General features: G+C 35.5%; 1 protein-coding gene across 1 annotated transcript in view; it reads left to right on the forward strand.

Moving 5' to 3' along the window:
• The window catches only part of LOC113103294 (partitioning defective 3 homolog B-like), an 80494-nt gene that overhangs the window by 35715 nt on the left and 25989 nt on the right, over positions 1-18790 (forward strand). The window contains exons 3-4 of the mRNA XM_026265973.1: positions 3609-3777; positions 14575-14675. Coding sequence (XP_026121758.1) covers positions 3609-3777; positions 14575-14675 — 270 coding nt within the window. The remainder of the gene's footprint in view (positions 1-3608; positions 3778-14574; positions 14676-18790) is intronic.

Genomic DNA, 18790 nt, shown 5'->3' on the forward strand with positions numbered 1-18790 from the left:
CCGCACGGCTCGAGCCGCGCCTGAGATGCGCGTCTCACGCAGGCGGTCTGTATGCTCTAACCTGTTAACATGGGAGCCGAATTAAAAACCGACACGCCACGTGGCTGAGTCGCTTGCGCCACGCATCCAGTGTGTCGCTGGTCTTAGTTGTGTTGTAGTTGGATGTAAAAAGGAACATATGATTCTTAATTTTCTCCTGACATCAGAGCCCCTGTGGCGCAGTGGATTAGTTTTGTTATTGAAGGTAACACACCTCCAAATACAAAAAATGGAAGAGGGGGTGTGGTGAGCAGCTCATTATCATTTAAAGAGTCATGCACAGAAATGGGTCGCTGTGAACAGAGCTGTTTTTGACAGGGTAAAAAGGGTGTTCTTTTACTCTACATTGAGGAATTTTAAACAAAGTACAGACATTTCATGAAAGCGCTAAGAATTATAACAACTCTTGGAAAATGTGCATCCGATGTCCCTTTTAAACTTAAAATTTAATTTGGACTTTGTATGCTCTATCATCACAATTTTTTCTTTTTATCTTAAATTTCTTTATATGCCACCACATTCAACTCACTATTATGACTTTTTCATAATTTGCCATAGTTTTGACATTGTGCCACAATCTGACTTTATATTTTACATTTAACTATATTCCACAACTACTTTATATTATAAAAAATTTTGTCACAAAAGTGATTTTTTTTCTTACAATTGTGACTGTATATGCCACAATGAGAATTGATCTTGCAAAGTTGATTGTATATCTCATAATTTTAACTTTACTTGCAACAAATTGATTTTGAATGCCACAAAATTGACATTTTTTTTCACAACTGTAACTTTATATGTCCCAGTTTTACATTTATGTACAAAAAAATGTGACACTTTAGATTTTTTTTTCCAACTCAATTACCTTTTTTATGTTTAACTGAGGTAAAATGGGTTTCCATTCATGTGATTGAGCCGTTGACTTAATGATTGAACAGACAGTGTTTTGTATTTGTTTTTAGTTTTTTTTGTAAGGAACCCAGTTTCAGACCAAGGCACCATAACATCGCATCTAATGATCTAGAACAAATTTAAGTGAGCTTTAGATGTTAACAAGCAAATGTTTAATGATCGCACGCCTTTAAAACCCAACCGTCATGGCAGGGTGCTCAGAAAGCAACACAATGAATGTGTATGGCCGTATGTTCATTTCCCAGTAGAAATCGAATCATAAATTGAAAAATCAAACAGCATTTTTACAGTTTGGGGCTCTGCCAGCAACTCTTTCCTAAGATCGAGAAATGTCACTTACTCTGTTGAAACCTAACAGTCTATATTCCTTTTAATACAAAAATATACATTCACATATCCTCTCAGAGGTTGTGTCGTTGATGAATGCCTCTCAATAGAATAGAAAAGCTGAGTTTGTCCGTGTTACAGCCCTCACCTCACACATCTGTGACCTGCTTGACTGCTATTATGAGGGAAGGAGTTTTCATAGTTTTTTGTTGTTGTTCTGTTTGCAGCTCTTTGATTGGCTGAAACCGATACACACTTTTTTCTATCGAGTCACACACCTCTACGATCTTTCAGGAATAATGTGCAGCATGCATACACACAACTGTGGTGATGGATATCCCAGCCCACACACTTCAGACCCAGAAATAGAGTTTGATCAGGTATGAAGCACTTAGAGGAAGAACCGGAGAGAGACGGCCATCTATCAAACCAGAGGAGAAGTGATTCCCCAAGATTACTTTCCCCCACTCTCTCACATTTGCCATCTGATCCGGACGATTTCGGTTTGTTTTTCAGCACGAGAAATGTCAGGCCATCGAATCACATGGACCAGGCACAATATTTCCCCATGATTGATGATGCGTATTCCTGTCGCGTGTCACCGGTTATTGTTTTCCTGAAAAACAGATGCAGATGACTTCATATCGAGCTTCCGTCTCACCCTCCCTGGCGTTTTTTTTTGTCTTTCATTAAGCTGTTGTTTCCTCTGCCAGGCCTTTGACGTGATTGGAAAGGCGAGTGTGGGCAAAGAAGGGAAGTGTTAATTCATTAGTGGCTGGCGAATGAATTCATCAGACGGCCGGCTTTATGGCCGCTTGTCAACGTGCCAATCGGAGACGGTCAGAGACCACAACGCACACAAACATATTCTCTCTCATTACCATCGTCGTCCTCAGCTCATAGTGCTACCGTGAGATAACGTTTGACAGCTTCTGATTCCCTTGTCACATCTAATTTGACCATTGATGCCTAACGCATGTGCTCACAAACAGACACTTGTCGGCTTGGGGTTTATTTTTTAATTTCATTTTAGATTTGTTTATCATACTGCCTGTCATATTTATACGATTGGGAAAAATGCTGTAAGCTATTCGACTGATGCATTTCACAGGGGCTTTCAGCCGTTACGTTAGAGTCTGTTCTAGAGACAATTAGCGGTTGCTGGTGTAATGTGTCTAATTATTGTCTGATGGCTGTGTATATTAACTCATTAGTAATTACTTATTACATTTCGGGCCATTTGAGGCACCTGATGGAATAATAACATCTCTCACCAAGAGATAAGTGTGTGTGTTATTTTCTGTATAGCATACTAACATACTCCTTGCAATATATTTGTGGCATGTATGCTGTGCACTGTTTGCTTGGTTTGTTTGAATGGAAAACCAGGATTGCCTATATCTGCCAACATGTGAATCGCAAACACATCAGGGAGCACGGTATCCCACAACGCAATGCACTCAACTTGACCTTTCCAGTGTGGAGAATGAACCAGCAGTAGCATCAGCTGTGATTTTTAACATCTTCCTGATTCATTATGTGATTGGACTGCCAGCATCAGGACATGATAAATATATTCATGTTTTGTATTTTGTTTTGTTTTGGAATTATTTTTAAGTCATATTTATTCTTTATTACATTATATTTAAAATAAATTATTTTAGAATACAGATTTTGAGAAATGTTTTATTTTATGAAACTATTATAAATTATTATTATTATTTTTTTTTTAAATGAAAACTATTGTAAGCTTTGAGTGTTAATGAAGCATTTTTAAAATTGTATTTTCTTTTTTTATTATTTTTTAAAGTGTGGCTGAAGTGTCCAAAAACATTTCCGGGCCAGTGTAACTCATCCAGGCTTTCTCATACTGTACATTCAAAGGTTTTCCAGTATTACATTCATAGTAATTATTTTCTATTAATATTGGCCTGTGTTTTTCACATCATATATGTCTGAGTGAGAATGAATTATCAGCATTACACCGATAAACCACTCTACCCTCCACTGAACAAATCTGTGTGCCTTTTTGTTTTGTTTTGTGTATACTTTTACATATATGAGCTTGATCAGTATTGTCATATTCAATGTTAACCATTTTCATGCTGTAATTTTTGTTAGATGAATGATTTGTGGAATAAAGAAACAGTTTGATCGATGCTGTTGCTGTTATATTGGGATCTCCAGTTCTCTTTGTTTTCAGCATTGTGTGTCCTGTAAAATAAATGTGATGTGTATATACAGTATACATTTTGAATGTTTGTAAGTTAGTGATGTTTTTTTTTTTTTTTCTGTTTTCTAATCTGATTTGTGTTTGCTGTCCTCAGCTGAAGGCTGTGTTTGAGAAGACGGAGCTCCAGCAGAGGGCGATGGTGAGTCCTGGAGGGAGTGTGGCGTCCGGTCGCTCCAGCCCTGACCCCTCTGAACCTGAGCTCAGCGTCCTGCAGCCCTACCTGGGCAGTGAGATAGAGGTCACCCCCTCCACACTCAAATCAAGTATGTCAGAGCTGGAATTCACATTCACATCAATCACAAAGAAAAAGATGAATCATTTCTATTGGATTCTTATTCTATTTGAATTCTATTAATTGATTTTTCTGCCAAATAAATAATGTCTTTGATCTTATAAGTTAGATTGTTAAAATTAAATTGAAGTTTGTTTTAAAGCCTTATTCAATATACAATTATAAATTATTATAAAAAAGTTTGAATCCCTGAAGCCTCTAAGGGTTAAACAGTACTTTGTTTACAAAATTCACAAGGGTCTTTCATTTCTAGTGACCACAGGCCGACTGAATGGAGAACACATCTGTATGTGTATATCAGCATGAGTGTGTGTGGTGGTTTTAACATTTGTCTCTTACACAGTTTTTAGGAACAGAGTTGTAGTGCATGTTTAATTGCATTATTAGCAGCCCATAATTGAGCTGTTTTAGTGTAGGTTTATGTGGTTTAGTGTTAACCCGCTGTTTTGTATAATGTCTTTGGAAAGACACTAGGGTGAGTAAATGATAACCGAATTATTTTTTTTATGGATCACTATCCCTTTAAGACTTGTTGGTGATGACCAACCCCAATGTTCTAGCAACTACTCAGCAACCGATTTGTGGCTAATTCTCGCTCAACGCGTGACTGTCACAGCTGTATAAATTCAAATGAATGCAAATGTTACACTTGCCATTTCTGAATCCGTCATTTTGACTGCTCACTCAGCCTTGCCATGGCTAACCTTCCCATAATGCCCCTCTCTGAAGCCAGACTGGAGGCAGATGCCCCAGTGTACACCTCAAACATTGCCATGTCATTACATTACAAAAAGTCCACAGTCAACTGCACACACAATGCTCGTCTCTCTCATTTATCAATTAAATGATGCCGGGACAAAGGAACCGTGCACAATGTAGTTTAGGAGCTGTGTCGGTGTGTGTGTGTGTGTGTGTGTGTGTGTGTCAGCACTTGGGATCTGTTGTTGAAACGCAGCCGGGGGAGACAGGGAAGTCAAAAAGGAGGCTTATTGAATCAGTGACACTAAAGAGGAGGAAAGGCCTTCACGGGATCAGGGTTAACTTAATTAGTGTGTGTGTGTGTGTGTGTGTGTGTGTGTGTGTGTGTGTCTGGGGTGCAAACAGGAATAATGGCAGCATTTGAATCCGTATATGCTTGGCCGGAGCTTGGTTGATTTCAGAACAGTGTACGCTGATAATCTGGTTAGTTGATGTGGATGTTGTCCTTTTAAGTTGCTGTACTTGGAGGGCAATATTGTCCCTAGATGTTTGCTATAAATGAACATAAACAATCTTGTTGAATTTTACATAAAAAAAGTATATGCATCAGTTTTACTACATTTTGTTTTATTTTCATTTTTGTATTCTTTATTTTGTCATTTTAGTTTTATTTAAATTTTTATTCAAATTTGTTTTATTTTGTGTGTATCTATTAGGGGTGCACCGATATTTAACGCCCGATGTTTAATGCGCATCTCGTCGGTAAAGCCGGTTCTCTAATCTGAAACCGATATATATCGGTGCATCCCTAGTATGCATATATGTTTCATTTATGTGTATATATATTATGCATATATGTATATTAATTTTAATATTAAAACAAAACATTTATGGCATTTTTAAAAATAGAATATTTAATAATAGTTCAATAATATTTGAATTCATTTTTATTTAGTTAATTGTGATTTATAATGGGCTTTTATATGAAGAGGCCAAAAAAAAAAAAAAAAAAAAAATGGTTAAGTGTTGTCAATATGTGTCACTTTATTGGAATGGTTTCCTTATTTTCCTTGTTGCAAGTAAATAATTAAGTGTAGTATCCAGCATTTGTTGTTTCTTTTCGCTATACCTCACAATATTCAGAAAAATATTTATCAAAACAACAGCTCACCCTATAAAAAAAAAAAAAAAATACAATGAATGTTTTTGTTTTTTATTCTGTCGGGAGGTGGAGCATAAGATTGAGTGACAGGCGGTGACTGCTGAAAAAAGATAGCTATAGATAGGGGCAGTGGGTCACCACTCAGCCTGTGGGTCAAAGACATACATTAAAGAGCTGAGTAAATGTGAGGTTTAAGAGGATACAGAGGATGATTGGCAGTGTGACAGATGTCAGTCAAAGAGTGAAAAGACATAAGAGATGGGTTGAATTGGCACTTTAGCTTGTGGAAAACAAAAATTAACATGCAGCATGTAATGTGTGTGTGTGTGTATATATATAAGTATATACACTACGTTTTTTTTTTTTTTTTTTATTAAACATTTATTTTTCACATTTGTCACCAGAAATGTTATAAATATACAGATATGTTTGTCATATATGATATAATTTTCCTGTTTTTAAATCCATGACATTAAATGGGACACAACACACACAGTTTCACCCAATCTCATGTTGATCTTGAGAACCTATAGAGTGGTATAGCATCATTCATTGCTCCAAAGAGTCTTTAGTTTTATCATAATTAATTATAAAGGAAAGAAAAATACAGCTTTCCGATTCTCTTCAAAGCAGCCAAGCTCCTATAGGCGTGCTGTGGGTGGCGCTAAAGATTGATGAGCACTTGCCCTTATATGCTAACAAAATAGACATTTGATGCCGTTTCATATAACGTTACTGTCTGCAGTTCTAAATCATGCAGATCTTTTATAGCTGGGACCGCTCCATCTTCCAATATCAAACGATGTGCAAATCTATTGCAGAACTGGGCCTTGCTTATAAAACGTTTGTCAACACACTTGCACCTGCATAGAGAAATAATACATTTTGTGCTATCTCTTGTTGTCGCAGTCACGTGCAAGCGTCACTGAACTGCTCCCATCAGAGCTTTTAGTTCATACACGATCTGAGCATCAACTCAAATTACGCAATCATATGTTTGTATGAATGAATGAAGTGCAGTTTTGTTTATTATACACACTGAAGTACGCGGGACGTTTGCAGTGATTTCAGCATTTGCAGTGTTGCCAAGTCTGTGGTTTTCGCGGAATATCACTGTTTATCACTGTTGCGCGGGTTAAAAATACCTCAACAACTGATATTTAGCCCCTGGAGTGCACATTTTACCAGTCAAAGCCCGCCAAAAATGTGTATTTTACCCCCCGAAATGCTATTTTTTAACATGGTGCGACGGGTGTAGTTTTGGGCTAGTTTTTGGTAGCAATTTGGCGGGTTTTGAAGTGAAAACCTGGCAACCCTGAATCTTTCATCTCACTAAATGAGGACATAAATACACAAACAACATCTCCAGAACTGTTCTGAGAGTCACTTCATGAGTATTTTACCATTTCATTTGAGTAAAACTATAGCGTCATATGATATACACAAAGAAAAATAAAGGTATTCATGGCAACCCTTCAAAATAAAAGTCCGGTTTAACTTAAATACATTAGCAGAATGTACCTATTACTCATAGACTGTATAAAAACAGGGACATAGTGTCCGTGACGTCACCCATAGGTTTCAGAAGAGAAGCCAAAAGTAGGTGGAGCAGGCTGTCACCATCTTGGCAGCGTGCCACCGCGTGTAAATCCCGGATAATCAAAAATGGGCAAAAAGGCAGAAGCTGTTTGCTGAAACCACGCCCACCTAGCTCGACGGCGGTGACAGCAGTGGCAATCCACCTTTCTAATTATTCAGAACTTTAAGGCTTAATATAATTTAAACCGATGAGTTAAAATAAAATTCACCCGCCTCACAGTTGTCATGAAGGGCAAAATTAGCTATATAGAACAAAATATTTTTTTTTGAACCAGGCTGTAAACATGTTTTTTTTTTCTGCTGTAATGTAAGGCATTTTAGCATGGGGAGTCTATGAGATTGACTCCCTTTTGCAGCCATCCTCAAGTGGCCAGTCAATGAATTATAGTTTATGTCACTTCTGTATGGGCTTCACGAGAGAGAGAGAGGTTGCCGCTTGGTACTACTACTGCTGCTGCTACTAGTACTACTACTACTAAAATTTGTTAAACTTTATTTGTTAAAGAAATTATCACACAACATTTCTTTCATGTTTTAATTTGAATAGTAAATCCCCTTTGTTTGCCAAAAAAAGCTTAATTTTAAATAATTTAAAGATACATTAAATTAATGTTTTACACCTTCCTTTGATAACCAGATACACAACACACCATTTCTGAGGAAAAAGAGAACATTTCATAAGGCTATTTTAAGAATAAATGTGAATAAATTCAGTTGTTTTTATGCATTCAAATAATTAGACATGCTACAAAACAGAATTTATATTTAACAAACGATTACAGTAGTATATGGTTTGTATGTTACTTTAATGGAATTTGGGAATGTTTTCTTAACAATTCACGTAAGGTTGCAAGAAAATATTTTATTTTCTGGAAAGACACTTTAAGTGGATAAATGTATATTGGATTAAAGTGATGTGGACCTGGAGACTATAAGGAGTGGATAAACATTTTGGTTTTCATGAAATGTTTAATAACCTAATGTTATAAGTTCACCTATACTCTAAATGGGTAGTTAGTTGGTATGTTTGGTTTAATTTCATGTTCAACCGGTTTGTTTTTGAAAAAAACATATTGTGTTTGTGTGTATATATATATATATATATATATATATATATATATATATATATTTTATATATATATATATATATTTATATATATATATATTTTTTTCAATTATATAATTATTATAGCACCTAAAATATGTTGCGTGTATAAAGTGTTTGTTTCAGCCAGTTAAAGGGTGGTTACATTGTGTACACGATCAGGATGGGATCCCCTCCGCCTCATTTTGAGCCAGGAAAAACCCTGCCTTCATTTCGACATGAAGAGCCAAGATTGAAAACAAAATAAAAATTAACTCTCTGAAACTTGTGCAAAAAAGGAAGGAGTATATTTGACACAGAAATACTCTGTTCTACAATCATACAATTGTATAACTCATGTTTAGCATTAGTTAGCATAACACTTGAACACATAACAGTGTAAATAACTCAACATGCATGAAATAGCAGTAGACCTCCCCTTTAATACATTTTCCTGATTCTATAGGCCTTATTTGAAAGATTAAGCTTTACGTTTGTATGTTTTTTTTTTTTTTTTTAATTGCTTTTATTTTATGTGTAAGGTTAGTTTATAGCAGTTATAATTAGCTTAAAATGGATCTGAAGAGAGACACTTAAGGATTTAAAAGCATATAAGCTTGTTTTTCTTGTGAGATCATGATGCATTCAAAGATATGTGATCAGTTGTCATGGGTAACACATTCCAACCATGGGTGTCACATTAGTGCGGTGCACTTTAAACAAATTAAACCTGCTGTTCATGTTTACTTAGTCAGTGCACAAGGAAAGGATTGAGGAAGGGGTTTTTTCAGATGTAATTATGGAATGGCGGTTTGTTTCCGTCATCCAGAGACCATGAGTTTGTTCCTGTTCGAGCCATAACAGTCCTCAGAAACAGGTCAAATCGGTCTCAGCTCTGACTGTCTCTACGGCACGGCACTATGATTACAGCAGCATCGATCCCTGACCTACTCGCTCTCATTACATATGCTCTCTCTCACGGCTCCCAGCAGCACCTGAGGTGGGCCGCAGCTCATACCTATCAGACATTGATTACCAATAAAACTGAATTACAGGTTAACAGACTGTCGATATCAAACTTCTCTTTGAATTTGGTTCTTGGTGCATGCTGTTTTTCCTTTTATTTTTGGGGGGGTGGGTGGGGTGTGGGGGGCTGATAACTTCAACTGCTCTTAGAGCAGCATAGAGCCGTGACAAACAGACGACGCCTGACTAAAAGATTGTGCCTACTTGACCCCATTTCACATGACAGACCTCTCAGGGGTCAAAGGTCAAGAGGATTCGCCTTGCTGTCCTTCATCCTGGAAGTTTGCACCCAGATTCCTGATCACTTTTACAATGCTTTACGGATTGCAGTTGAGTGGGAAACTATCTGAGGCGTGTAGATAAATTCGGGACTTGACATTTAAGTTGATTTTCCACCAAGAAAACATTTGACAGAAGTATCTCTATATAAACACAGCACATTATTCAGGATGGGGAATTTCCATCGTAAATATATTGTGTTGATGAAATCCAGACTCTGGATTCTACCTGCACATGATCTTGGCCAATATGCTAGAGGCGCCAGATGTGTTTGGATAATTTTGGATAATTTAAAGATGTATACGTTTTTTTTGGAAGGCAATCAATGTTTACTGAAAATCCTTCCTTCCATCCATCCTTCCATCCATATTAGGGCTGGGTATTAATTGATTGACTGGCTCTGAATACACATACAGACAAACCATTGGTCACAGGAGGGGTGGGATGTTGATCCGTACTGGCTTGGGATGGGTGTCATCACGGGCCTCGACCAATGAGAATTTGGGGTGGGCCTAAGACTGCAGCAGCGTTCAAATGAAAGGCTCACGTCTTCATAAGTGGGAAATAGAAAGTTTCCAACTGCACTTCAAAGGCAGCAGAGAAGCGCTCTCGCTCATCTCAGTGGAGTGCATCGTTTTGTGAACTTTGTGGTTAATTACTTTAACACACGGCCCTCTCACAGTATATTGCTTTACAAATCTATCATTTTTGCCGCTCAGAAATGTTCACGCAATCATGTTGCATGTAACAGAAGTTCGAGACAGTAGCTTCATTTGAACAACATAATTGCCCAGTACAGCTGTACTACACCATGTTACAGCACAGTAGCGCTATAGCAAACAGGAACTAGTGTATACTACATAGAAATTTACTGTCATGGCGTTTTTTGAGCAGAGAGAGCGCTAGCATAGCCAGTAAAAGAAATCTAACTTTATTTTGAAATAATCTAGCAGAAAATACAGTTTTCTGAAAAATAAGCTTAATTTTTTTGTTTTACTTGGTTTACTTTAAACAAGATAAATGGTATATGCTTGTGTGATTAATCGCGATTAATTAAAAAAGGCAGTGATTAATTCATTTAACAAATGTTATCTATTGACAGCCCTAATATGTATTACAGTATTTCATATGGCAAAGTGTACTTTTCTACAGTAGTGTATGTCCTGGTTAAACTACTGTACATTTTAAACATTAATTTTTTTTTTTATTTTTTTTTACGGAAAACAACTGGTAAAAACATTGTCAATTTAAAAGCAGACTTAAGTATTAATGTTTGTTTTAATAAAAGCATTTAAACACATTTTAGTTATTTACCTTTACACAACTTTAATAAGACAATTAATATGTAATTCAATTTTTTATAGCCTATATAGTTCTTATTAAAACATTTGATGTATAGCTTCAGGTCTGTGAATGTCTAACCTTTAGTCTATTAATAATATTTTCTCACTCAAATTCTCCTTATTTTTAGCCTGATTACTGGCTTTCTTATTTATTCAGCTGGAAGCACATATTCATAGCACACTCCAAATATTGTGCTTTTCCTTGAAGATGAACCCACCAGATGGGTTGTTCCACTCCTGTGTCAGAATAGCCAGTAATTAAAGGTTTTACCTTGAATAGCTCTGGCATTTACAGATTTCCCACAGATTCTTACCTCTGTCTTCTTTTAAGGGGCATAAAGCCAAAATGAATGCCTAAAATGAGTTTGCATGAACAATCCTCTTGACGATCAACCTTGAGCCTGGAGTTTAGTGCCAAGCTCCACCAGATTCTGCAGGTTTGGGAAGATTGATTGGAGTTGAGGGAAACTCTTCATCCAGACCCTGCACAGATGTACCACTCCTTTATGAGAATTCGTAAACATCACAAAGGTCTGAGAGCTTTCTTATTGCGCGCGTCCTTCGTAAGGTCTATAGGGTGTAGTTAACTGTGTATGTTGGAGGTCTTGTGGTGTAGAGAAATGATGGCAATGAAGGTTATGGTTTAAGAGTTGCTCTAAGGTGGCATACACACGGAGGGGACAAACAAAACTCCTAAAATATAATATTCATGGAAAAGGATACTAAGGGCACTGGGACATATATCTAAACTTTGTCAAATAAATGAACTCATCTCAGGCCTGGAAAGGCTTTCTTTTTCTTTGGCCTTACCTGTCTTTCTCATTTGCACATCAGCATTGAAATGCAGAGAAATATAGTTCAGTAGCTCATTGTTAAATTTAAAGATGGCCCTGATAAGTTGAAATATTGCTCAAAAAGCAATACCAATGGCTTTCCTAATAAACTAGGAGACGTGTTAAAGCTTGCTTTTGGTACCAGTACCTTATTAAAATGACAGAGGTAAAAATACAGAACACAGAGTCTGTGTTAATGACTCCCAGAAAATGCTAACTTCTCCTGAATGAGTGTTTCTGTGCTAGTGGGATCATACCAAAAGCATTTTTGATGATTTCTAGTAGCAGACTAAAGGATATGAACAGTCTTTGCTGATGGAAGTGTCTGTTTGACAAGGGAAAATGTTAACTTTTTTTCAAACATTGTGCTTGATTTCTCTCTCTCTCTCTCTCTCTCTCTCTCTCTCTCTCTCTCTCTCTCAGTGCTTTTTTCTTTGCTTTTCAGTGTCAGACTTGTACTTTCTGTTATTTGCGGCTGGCAGAAGTCAGCAGTATTGTGTTCTGTCACATTTATCAATACATAATAATGAGTTCTTGTCAGTGTAGGAAGCTACTTTAAAACTGTACATTGAAAGTCTTTTATGCTCACCAAGACTATTCATAAAAACAAATTATAAAATATTTGTATAGTTTTAAAAAGTGGTTAACTATTAGAATATATTGTAAAATGCAATGTATTCATTTGATTTAAAGCTGAATTTTCAGCATCATTACTCCAGTATTCAGTGTCACATGATTCTTCGGAAATCATTGTAATCATTCTAACATGCTAATAAGCTGACAAGAAACATTTCTTAATATTATAAATGTTAGTATGAAAACAGTTGTGCTGCTTCACATCTTTGTGGAAACTGTGATACATTTATCAGGAAACAAATATTTAGTAACATTATAAATGTGTTTTATTGTCATTTTTGATCAATTCAATGCATCTTTGAAAAAATAAAAAAGGGCAAAATCTCACTTTCCAAATCAATGTATAAACTTATACACCCTGTTACTACCCTAAAAACATTCTTCCTTATGTAATTTTAGGAAGTAAAATCTTTGTTTATATATATATATATATATATATATATATATATATATATATATATATATATATATATATATATATATATGTGTTTAGGCAGTCAGAGCAGTATTTATGTGAAGAAAAACTAAACTAAACTAAATGCATCTAATAAAGAATAAGAGGAAGCATTTGTGTTTCCAGACCTGTTGTTATTTTTGCTATTTTGCTTGAACCTTTTTCTTTGCACATAAAAAAGAGCACTTTTATATGTACAAACCTAAGGTGACACATAATCTGATATTTTTTTTTTTTTTTTTTTTTTTAAGAAAAGAAAACAACTATGTAGCATAAATAGCTAACCTCTGTAGTACACACCGAAATTCATTAGTGTGAATGTAATTGCTCAAGACTACATAGGCTCTAGTTGTTAACATGTAAATGTAGGACAGTCATATGCTAATGAGCTCATTTGTGTGTTTACGGTTTCTGAATTAGTCATTTTAGCTACTTAGTATATGTTTTTCATATTCGTATATATATACACATGGTACATAAAACAGTTTTTCCCTGTGGTAAAAAACAAAAAAACAAAACCCTGTTTCTTATGATTCAGCTCATGTATCTCGTTCACCAGCAGTGACCTTGCTACCAGAGATGTCACAGTGTCCCCGGCCTTATCTCAGGAGGACTTGGAGATCCTCTTTAGTATGGAAGAGTTGTACAGTGCTGATATCAAACTCCTTCATTGCATTTTTTCTGTTGTATTATTTTGTTCCTGTAAAAGCCAGAGCTGTTTTTGACGGATCTGGCATCCTGTTCCCGTAGCCGTTTCTGCTGAGCCTAGCGCTGGCTCCAGCACTTTGGCTGTTGTCCCTTTTATTGCAACCAGACAAATGTGTGTGATGGGAGACATTTGGCAGGACTAAGTATGTTTAAGAAAGCTGCTCTTACTCATTCAGATGTGTTCCATGAGACTTTATTGTTGTGCTTTCATGTGGCGAGTTTAGTGTGATTTTAATCGTGTTTAAATGATCTAATGTGTGTGTGAAAATGAAAACACTCTTGGTGCTGTTCAAAAAGCGTTTATGCCATTATTCAGTTTGATCTTCTCAAACAGACAAGTGCTGGTCACACACTTTTTGCTTTTATTTTCAGACACACATTCAATCTTTTAGACACCATTAAAATCAAACTAAACTCGCCAACATGAAAGCAGGCATAATGAGACATAAAAATAACTGCTCAAATGTACTTATTTTATGCTGCAGTTATTCAAAGATCAGATGAACCAGTATTGTCTTTACTTAAATTTTAATACTTTTGAAATTTAATGTGCTGCTACAGTGGTATTGTTTGAAGCACTAAGTAAATAGAATGGCACATTAAACAAATAATTATATATTTTTTAGAGGTTATTATTGTTAACTGAAACTAAACATTACATCAACTGAAATAAAACCTAAGACCTATTAAAAAGGCTAATAATAATGACAAAAAAACACACAAAATTAAAATGGAATATATTGATAAAATCTAATTCAAAGTATTAACAAAACCTATAATAGTATCTCAATGATACTAAAATAACAATGTTTGGTGCTGAATGATTGTCATAGACCACAGTGCTTTTTTAAAAGTCCTTACATTTTACACTTAACCTAGGTTTTAAAATGCATTATGGTTCTATTCTAGATTTAAAAATGTGTTCTTTGACTTTTTCCCCATCAGCCACTCCTCTATCCGTGCGAAGCAGCAGTGACCCCGCCCTCGCCCCGCCCCTGGATGTCAATTCAATGGACCCCGAGGACCCCAGCAGACCCCAGTCCACTGTGAGTGAACTGATGTTTGATAGGAGTGTCTGGGAAAGTGTCAACTTTCTTTTTTTCAGTTCAGTTACACAAAATAAAGGCCAAATTTATATTGTGTTTTGGAAGTAAAACAAGACTACTTATTAGTCTGTGGTCTTCTGATGAATCCTGTCCTTGCTCGCAGGATTTAGACTGAAAACTCAACATTCATGGTCATATTGTATTTGAGCTTAAGTTTGACCTTTTGCTGTAGCTCTGGCATCATTATCTTACTTTCTTCCATGATTGTTTTCATCTTTCATTCTTTGTGTTTGAGTTCATCTATTAACAACTCATTTTGCTATCACATTCGAAAGAAAAAACAGAACATATACTACTGCTCCAAAGTTTTCTAATACTTTTATTTAGCAAGAATGTGTTAAAGTGATCAAAAGTAGAGACATTAATAATGTTACAGTAGATTTCAGTTTCAAATAAATTGTGTTCTTTTCAAAAATATTAGACAACAGCACAACCAATTTCAACACTGATAATAAGAAATGTTTCTTGAGCAGCGAATCAGCATATCAGAATGATTTCTGAAGAATCCTGTGACACAAGACTGGAATAATGATGCTGAAAATTCAGCTTTGCATCACAGGAACAAATAACAGTTTTCTATTTGAATACCTTATAAAATGTAATTTTAAATTGTAATAATATTTCTTATTATATATATAATAGTTTTTATTGTATTTTTCATCAAATAAATGCAGCCTTGGTGAGCAGAGGAGAAGTTTTCGAAACCATTTAAAAATCTTGTCAACCTTAAACTTTTGAATAGTAGTGTAAGTTTCAATTTGAGTGAACAGTTGTTTAGGACTTTGCTGTATGTGCTCTCTGTGCCTCGGAGTCACACAGAAGTGTTTTAGGATTACATAAAACTGTCAAATATTTCTAAAATATTAGCATCAAACGGTAAAAGATAGTGTATGTCCCAGATGGCTGTGAGTGACAGTAATCATTGCGGTGCACTCCTCAATGACAGGGTAAGGGCATGCTAATGCATCAACGACAGTACTTAGTGAGGGTTCATAAATAAATGCCTATTCTCTCTGCACCCAAATAAATATCTGCTTCTGTCAGTGCCACCACTGCAGATTCCAATTCCTCCTGTACGACTTCTTCAGCACTCAGGTGACACTTGTAAAGGATTCTTAGAGAATTTAGTTCCAGATACAATACCAGTACTGCACTGCTATTTTGTTTTAGCTAGTCAGAACGTTATTTATACAGCTAGGACTGGATCAACATTTCTATCAATCAATCAGTGCCTAAAGTCAGAGGCCAGCTTAACGTTAGATGATAGGAATGCTATTTCTAGTGATGCACTGGAAAATCTCGACCAGACCTGATAAGCCTGAACCCCACTAAAAATTAAGTTGAATTTCATTTAAGTTTCAATTTCATTAATGCTGTAATATTTAACATTATGCCGTATATCTGCATGTGTCATTTTTTGATCTTGTAAATTGACACTATAGGTAAAAATTTTGGGTTGAGTAAGATTTTATAATGTTTTTGAAAGAAGTCTCTCACCAAGGCTGAATTTATTTGCTCAAAAATACAAAGAAACGAAGACCAAAAAAAAAAAACACACACACAAAAAAAAACGAGGAAACAAGCAAACTATTTAAAGTAAAACAACAACAAAATTTAAACAAGAATGAATCAACCAATAAATGAACAAACCAAACAAACAAATGAACTAAAGAAAGAACAAATGAATGATGAAAAAGGGCAAACTAATTTTCAAAACAAAAATAAACCACAAGTAATCTAATAAAACATGAATAGCAAACAACTTAAGGCTGGTGTACACAGTGCGATTTTTGTTGTTGTTTCTCTCAGTAGAAAAGCGTAGATGCTCACATTGTTGCGGCCCATACCGTGTAAGAACAATTATGGGCCGATCCGAAAATGTTACTAGCACCTCCCGACCTCCCGATAATTTTCAAACATGTAAAAAATAAATTGGACGCTTGTCGCAGTTAGAAGATGATAAACCCCACATATCATGTATGTAAATAGTCTATATAGTAATTTTAGTTTTAAACAGCCTTATATTTTATTTGTTATTCCGAATTGTGCCAAATTTGCCTTTCAGCTTTATGAATGAATATAACTTACCTGTTGTATTCCTGGCAAAATGACTAGAAATTCATAAATAGCCTTCTCACCTCGAGTTGTTTATGAAGAACAGAAAGTCCATGCTTTTCTCTGCTTTTCAGTTTCTTTTTTTGGACATCACAAACCATAGCTGCCACAAAGAAAACGATTTTGTCCTCAGAATCCATATTTTCATGAATGCCAATGAGTTTGTAAAATCGTAGTAAATTCATGTCGTGTGACTGCCTCCGTATGATTTTTGGATAAACTCCATCATCACATGTGCGAGGGCTTAAGAAGTTCGGACCTTCAGAATCGCACCGCGTACGAGCCGCCTTTACAGACAAGAAAGACAGAAAGAAAGCAATAAACCAAAGAAACAAGCAAACTTCCGAAACAAACAAAAAATAAGTGACGAATAAACCAACTAAAGAATAAATGAATGAATAAATAAAGTAACAAAATAAAGATAAAAAACAACAAATGATCAAAAAGGCAAAATAAAGAAACAAACAAACCAAGAATAAACCAAAACATGAATGGACAAACAAACTAATTAATGAAACAACAACAAGCAAACAATAATGGTAAAATAAAATAAAAGGTAAACCAACAAAACAAGGAAAAATGCAAGGACTGGCAGTATTTGAAATACAAAACATGAAAGACATGCACCCTCCCCCCAACATTCATCCTGTGAGCTTCATTGACTAAACGAGTTTACTGGAATACGATTAAAACTTGTCGATTGGTGTTAATTCAGGTTTGCCTTCAGTTAACATGAAAGAAGAAAAGAGCGCCGAATAGTGTTAGCCAATCAGTTTTGATAGTTAAAGCTGCGGTAGGTAACTTTTGATGCTCTAGCGGTTAATAAACAGAACTGCTTGCGTCTTGCGGAAGAACATCGTAGCCGGAACTACTTCTCTCTGGTTATGTCTATGAAGAATCACAAAGGTACTGGGTTACTCCGCCGCAGTACCCCCGAAGCAATCTAAAATAGTCCGATTATAAACACTTATTATAGGTGCACCCTAGTGATTCAGGACAAGCCAAAAACACTGTTTGGAAAATGGATTCATGATGTACTCGCTTATTATATACATTTTTCTACAATTTGAACACAAACAAAGTTACGGACCGCAGCTCTGATTGGTTATTTTTTACCGGGAGCGCATGACTTTCTGCAAATGGCAATAGGACCACTGGGAGGAGCCAGAGGAGCTTTTTCACAGATTATCTGTCTCATATTCTACTGTCAGGACATAATGACAGGTTTAATAAATATGTAAAAAATATTTTTTTTTACAAAAGTTCCCTACAGCACCTTTAATCTGTTGTTGTTTTGTATCATCTAGCTTGTCAAATGTGTTTAAAGCATTGCTTCATGTTAGGCCTGGGTGAAATGACTTGGCACTGATATACAGTGTGAGTCGATTTAATTTTTAAAAAATCGTTTACATAGGGCCTATTGGGGTAAGAAATGTATCCGTGCAGCCTTTAGTGGGCAGGAAAATGCAGTAAATTTGAGATTATGATTTGTGACATTAGAACAAACCCTATAAATATGATAACATAATTAAATATTTTTTTTTTTTTTTATTCATTAAACATTGTTTTTTCTATTTAACATGGACTATTACTTTATTCATTATTTCTGATATTGCAGGCTCATTTTGTAAATTTAAGCATTTTACATTTTAGACAAGTGCAAACTTGGAGCTTAATGAAAAATCTGTCACGTTTACAAAATCAATTCAATTAATAAATTCAAGTTTATTTGCATAGCGCTTTTTACAATACAAATCGTTACAAAGCAACTTTACAGAAAATTATGTTTCTACAATATTTAGTAGTTGCTTATAAGTGGTGATTGTCAGTTTGTGCACGTATGATAGGATTTTTAGAAAAATTAATACAAGACGTAGTCAGCCAGACGATGAACATTATTAATATTATTAATAATTAATAATTATTATATGATGCAGTCG

The sequence above is a fragment of the Carassius auratus genome, chromosome 1, assembly GCF_003368295.1.
Source record: "Carassius auratus strain Wakin chromosome 1, ASM336829v1, whole genome shotgun sequence".
NCBI classification, from domain to species: Eukaryota; Metazoa; Chordata; class Actinopteri; order Cypriniformes; family Cyprinidae; genus Carassius; species Carassius auratus.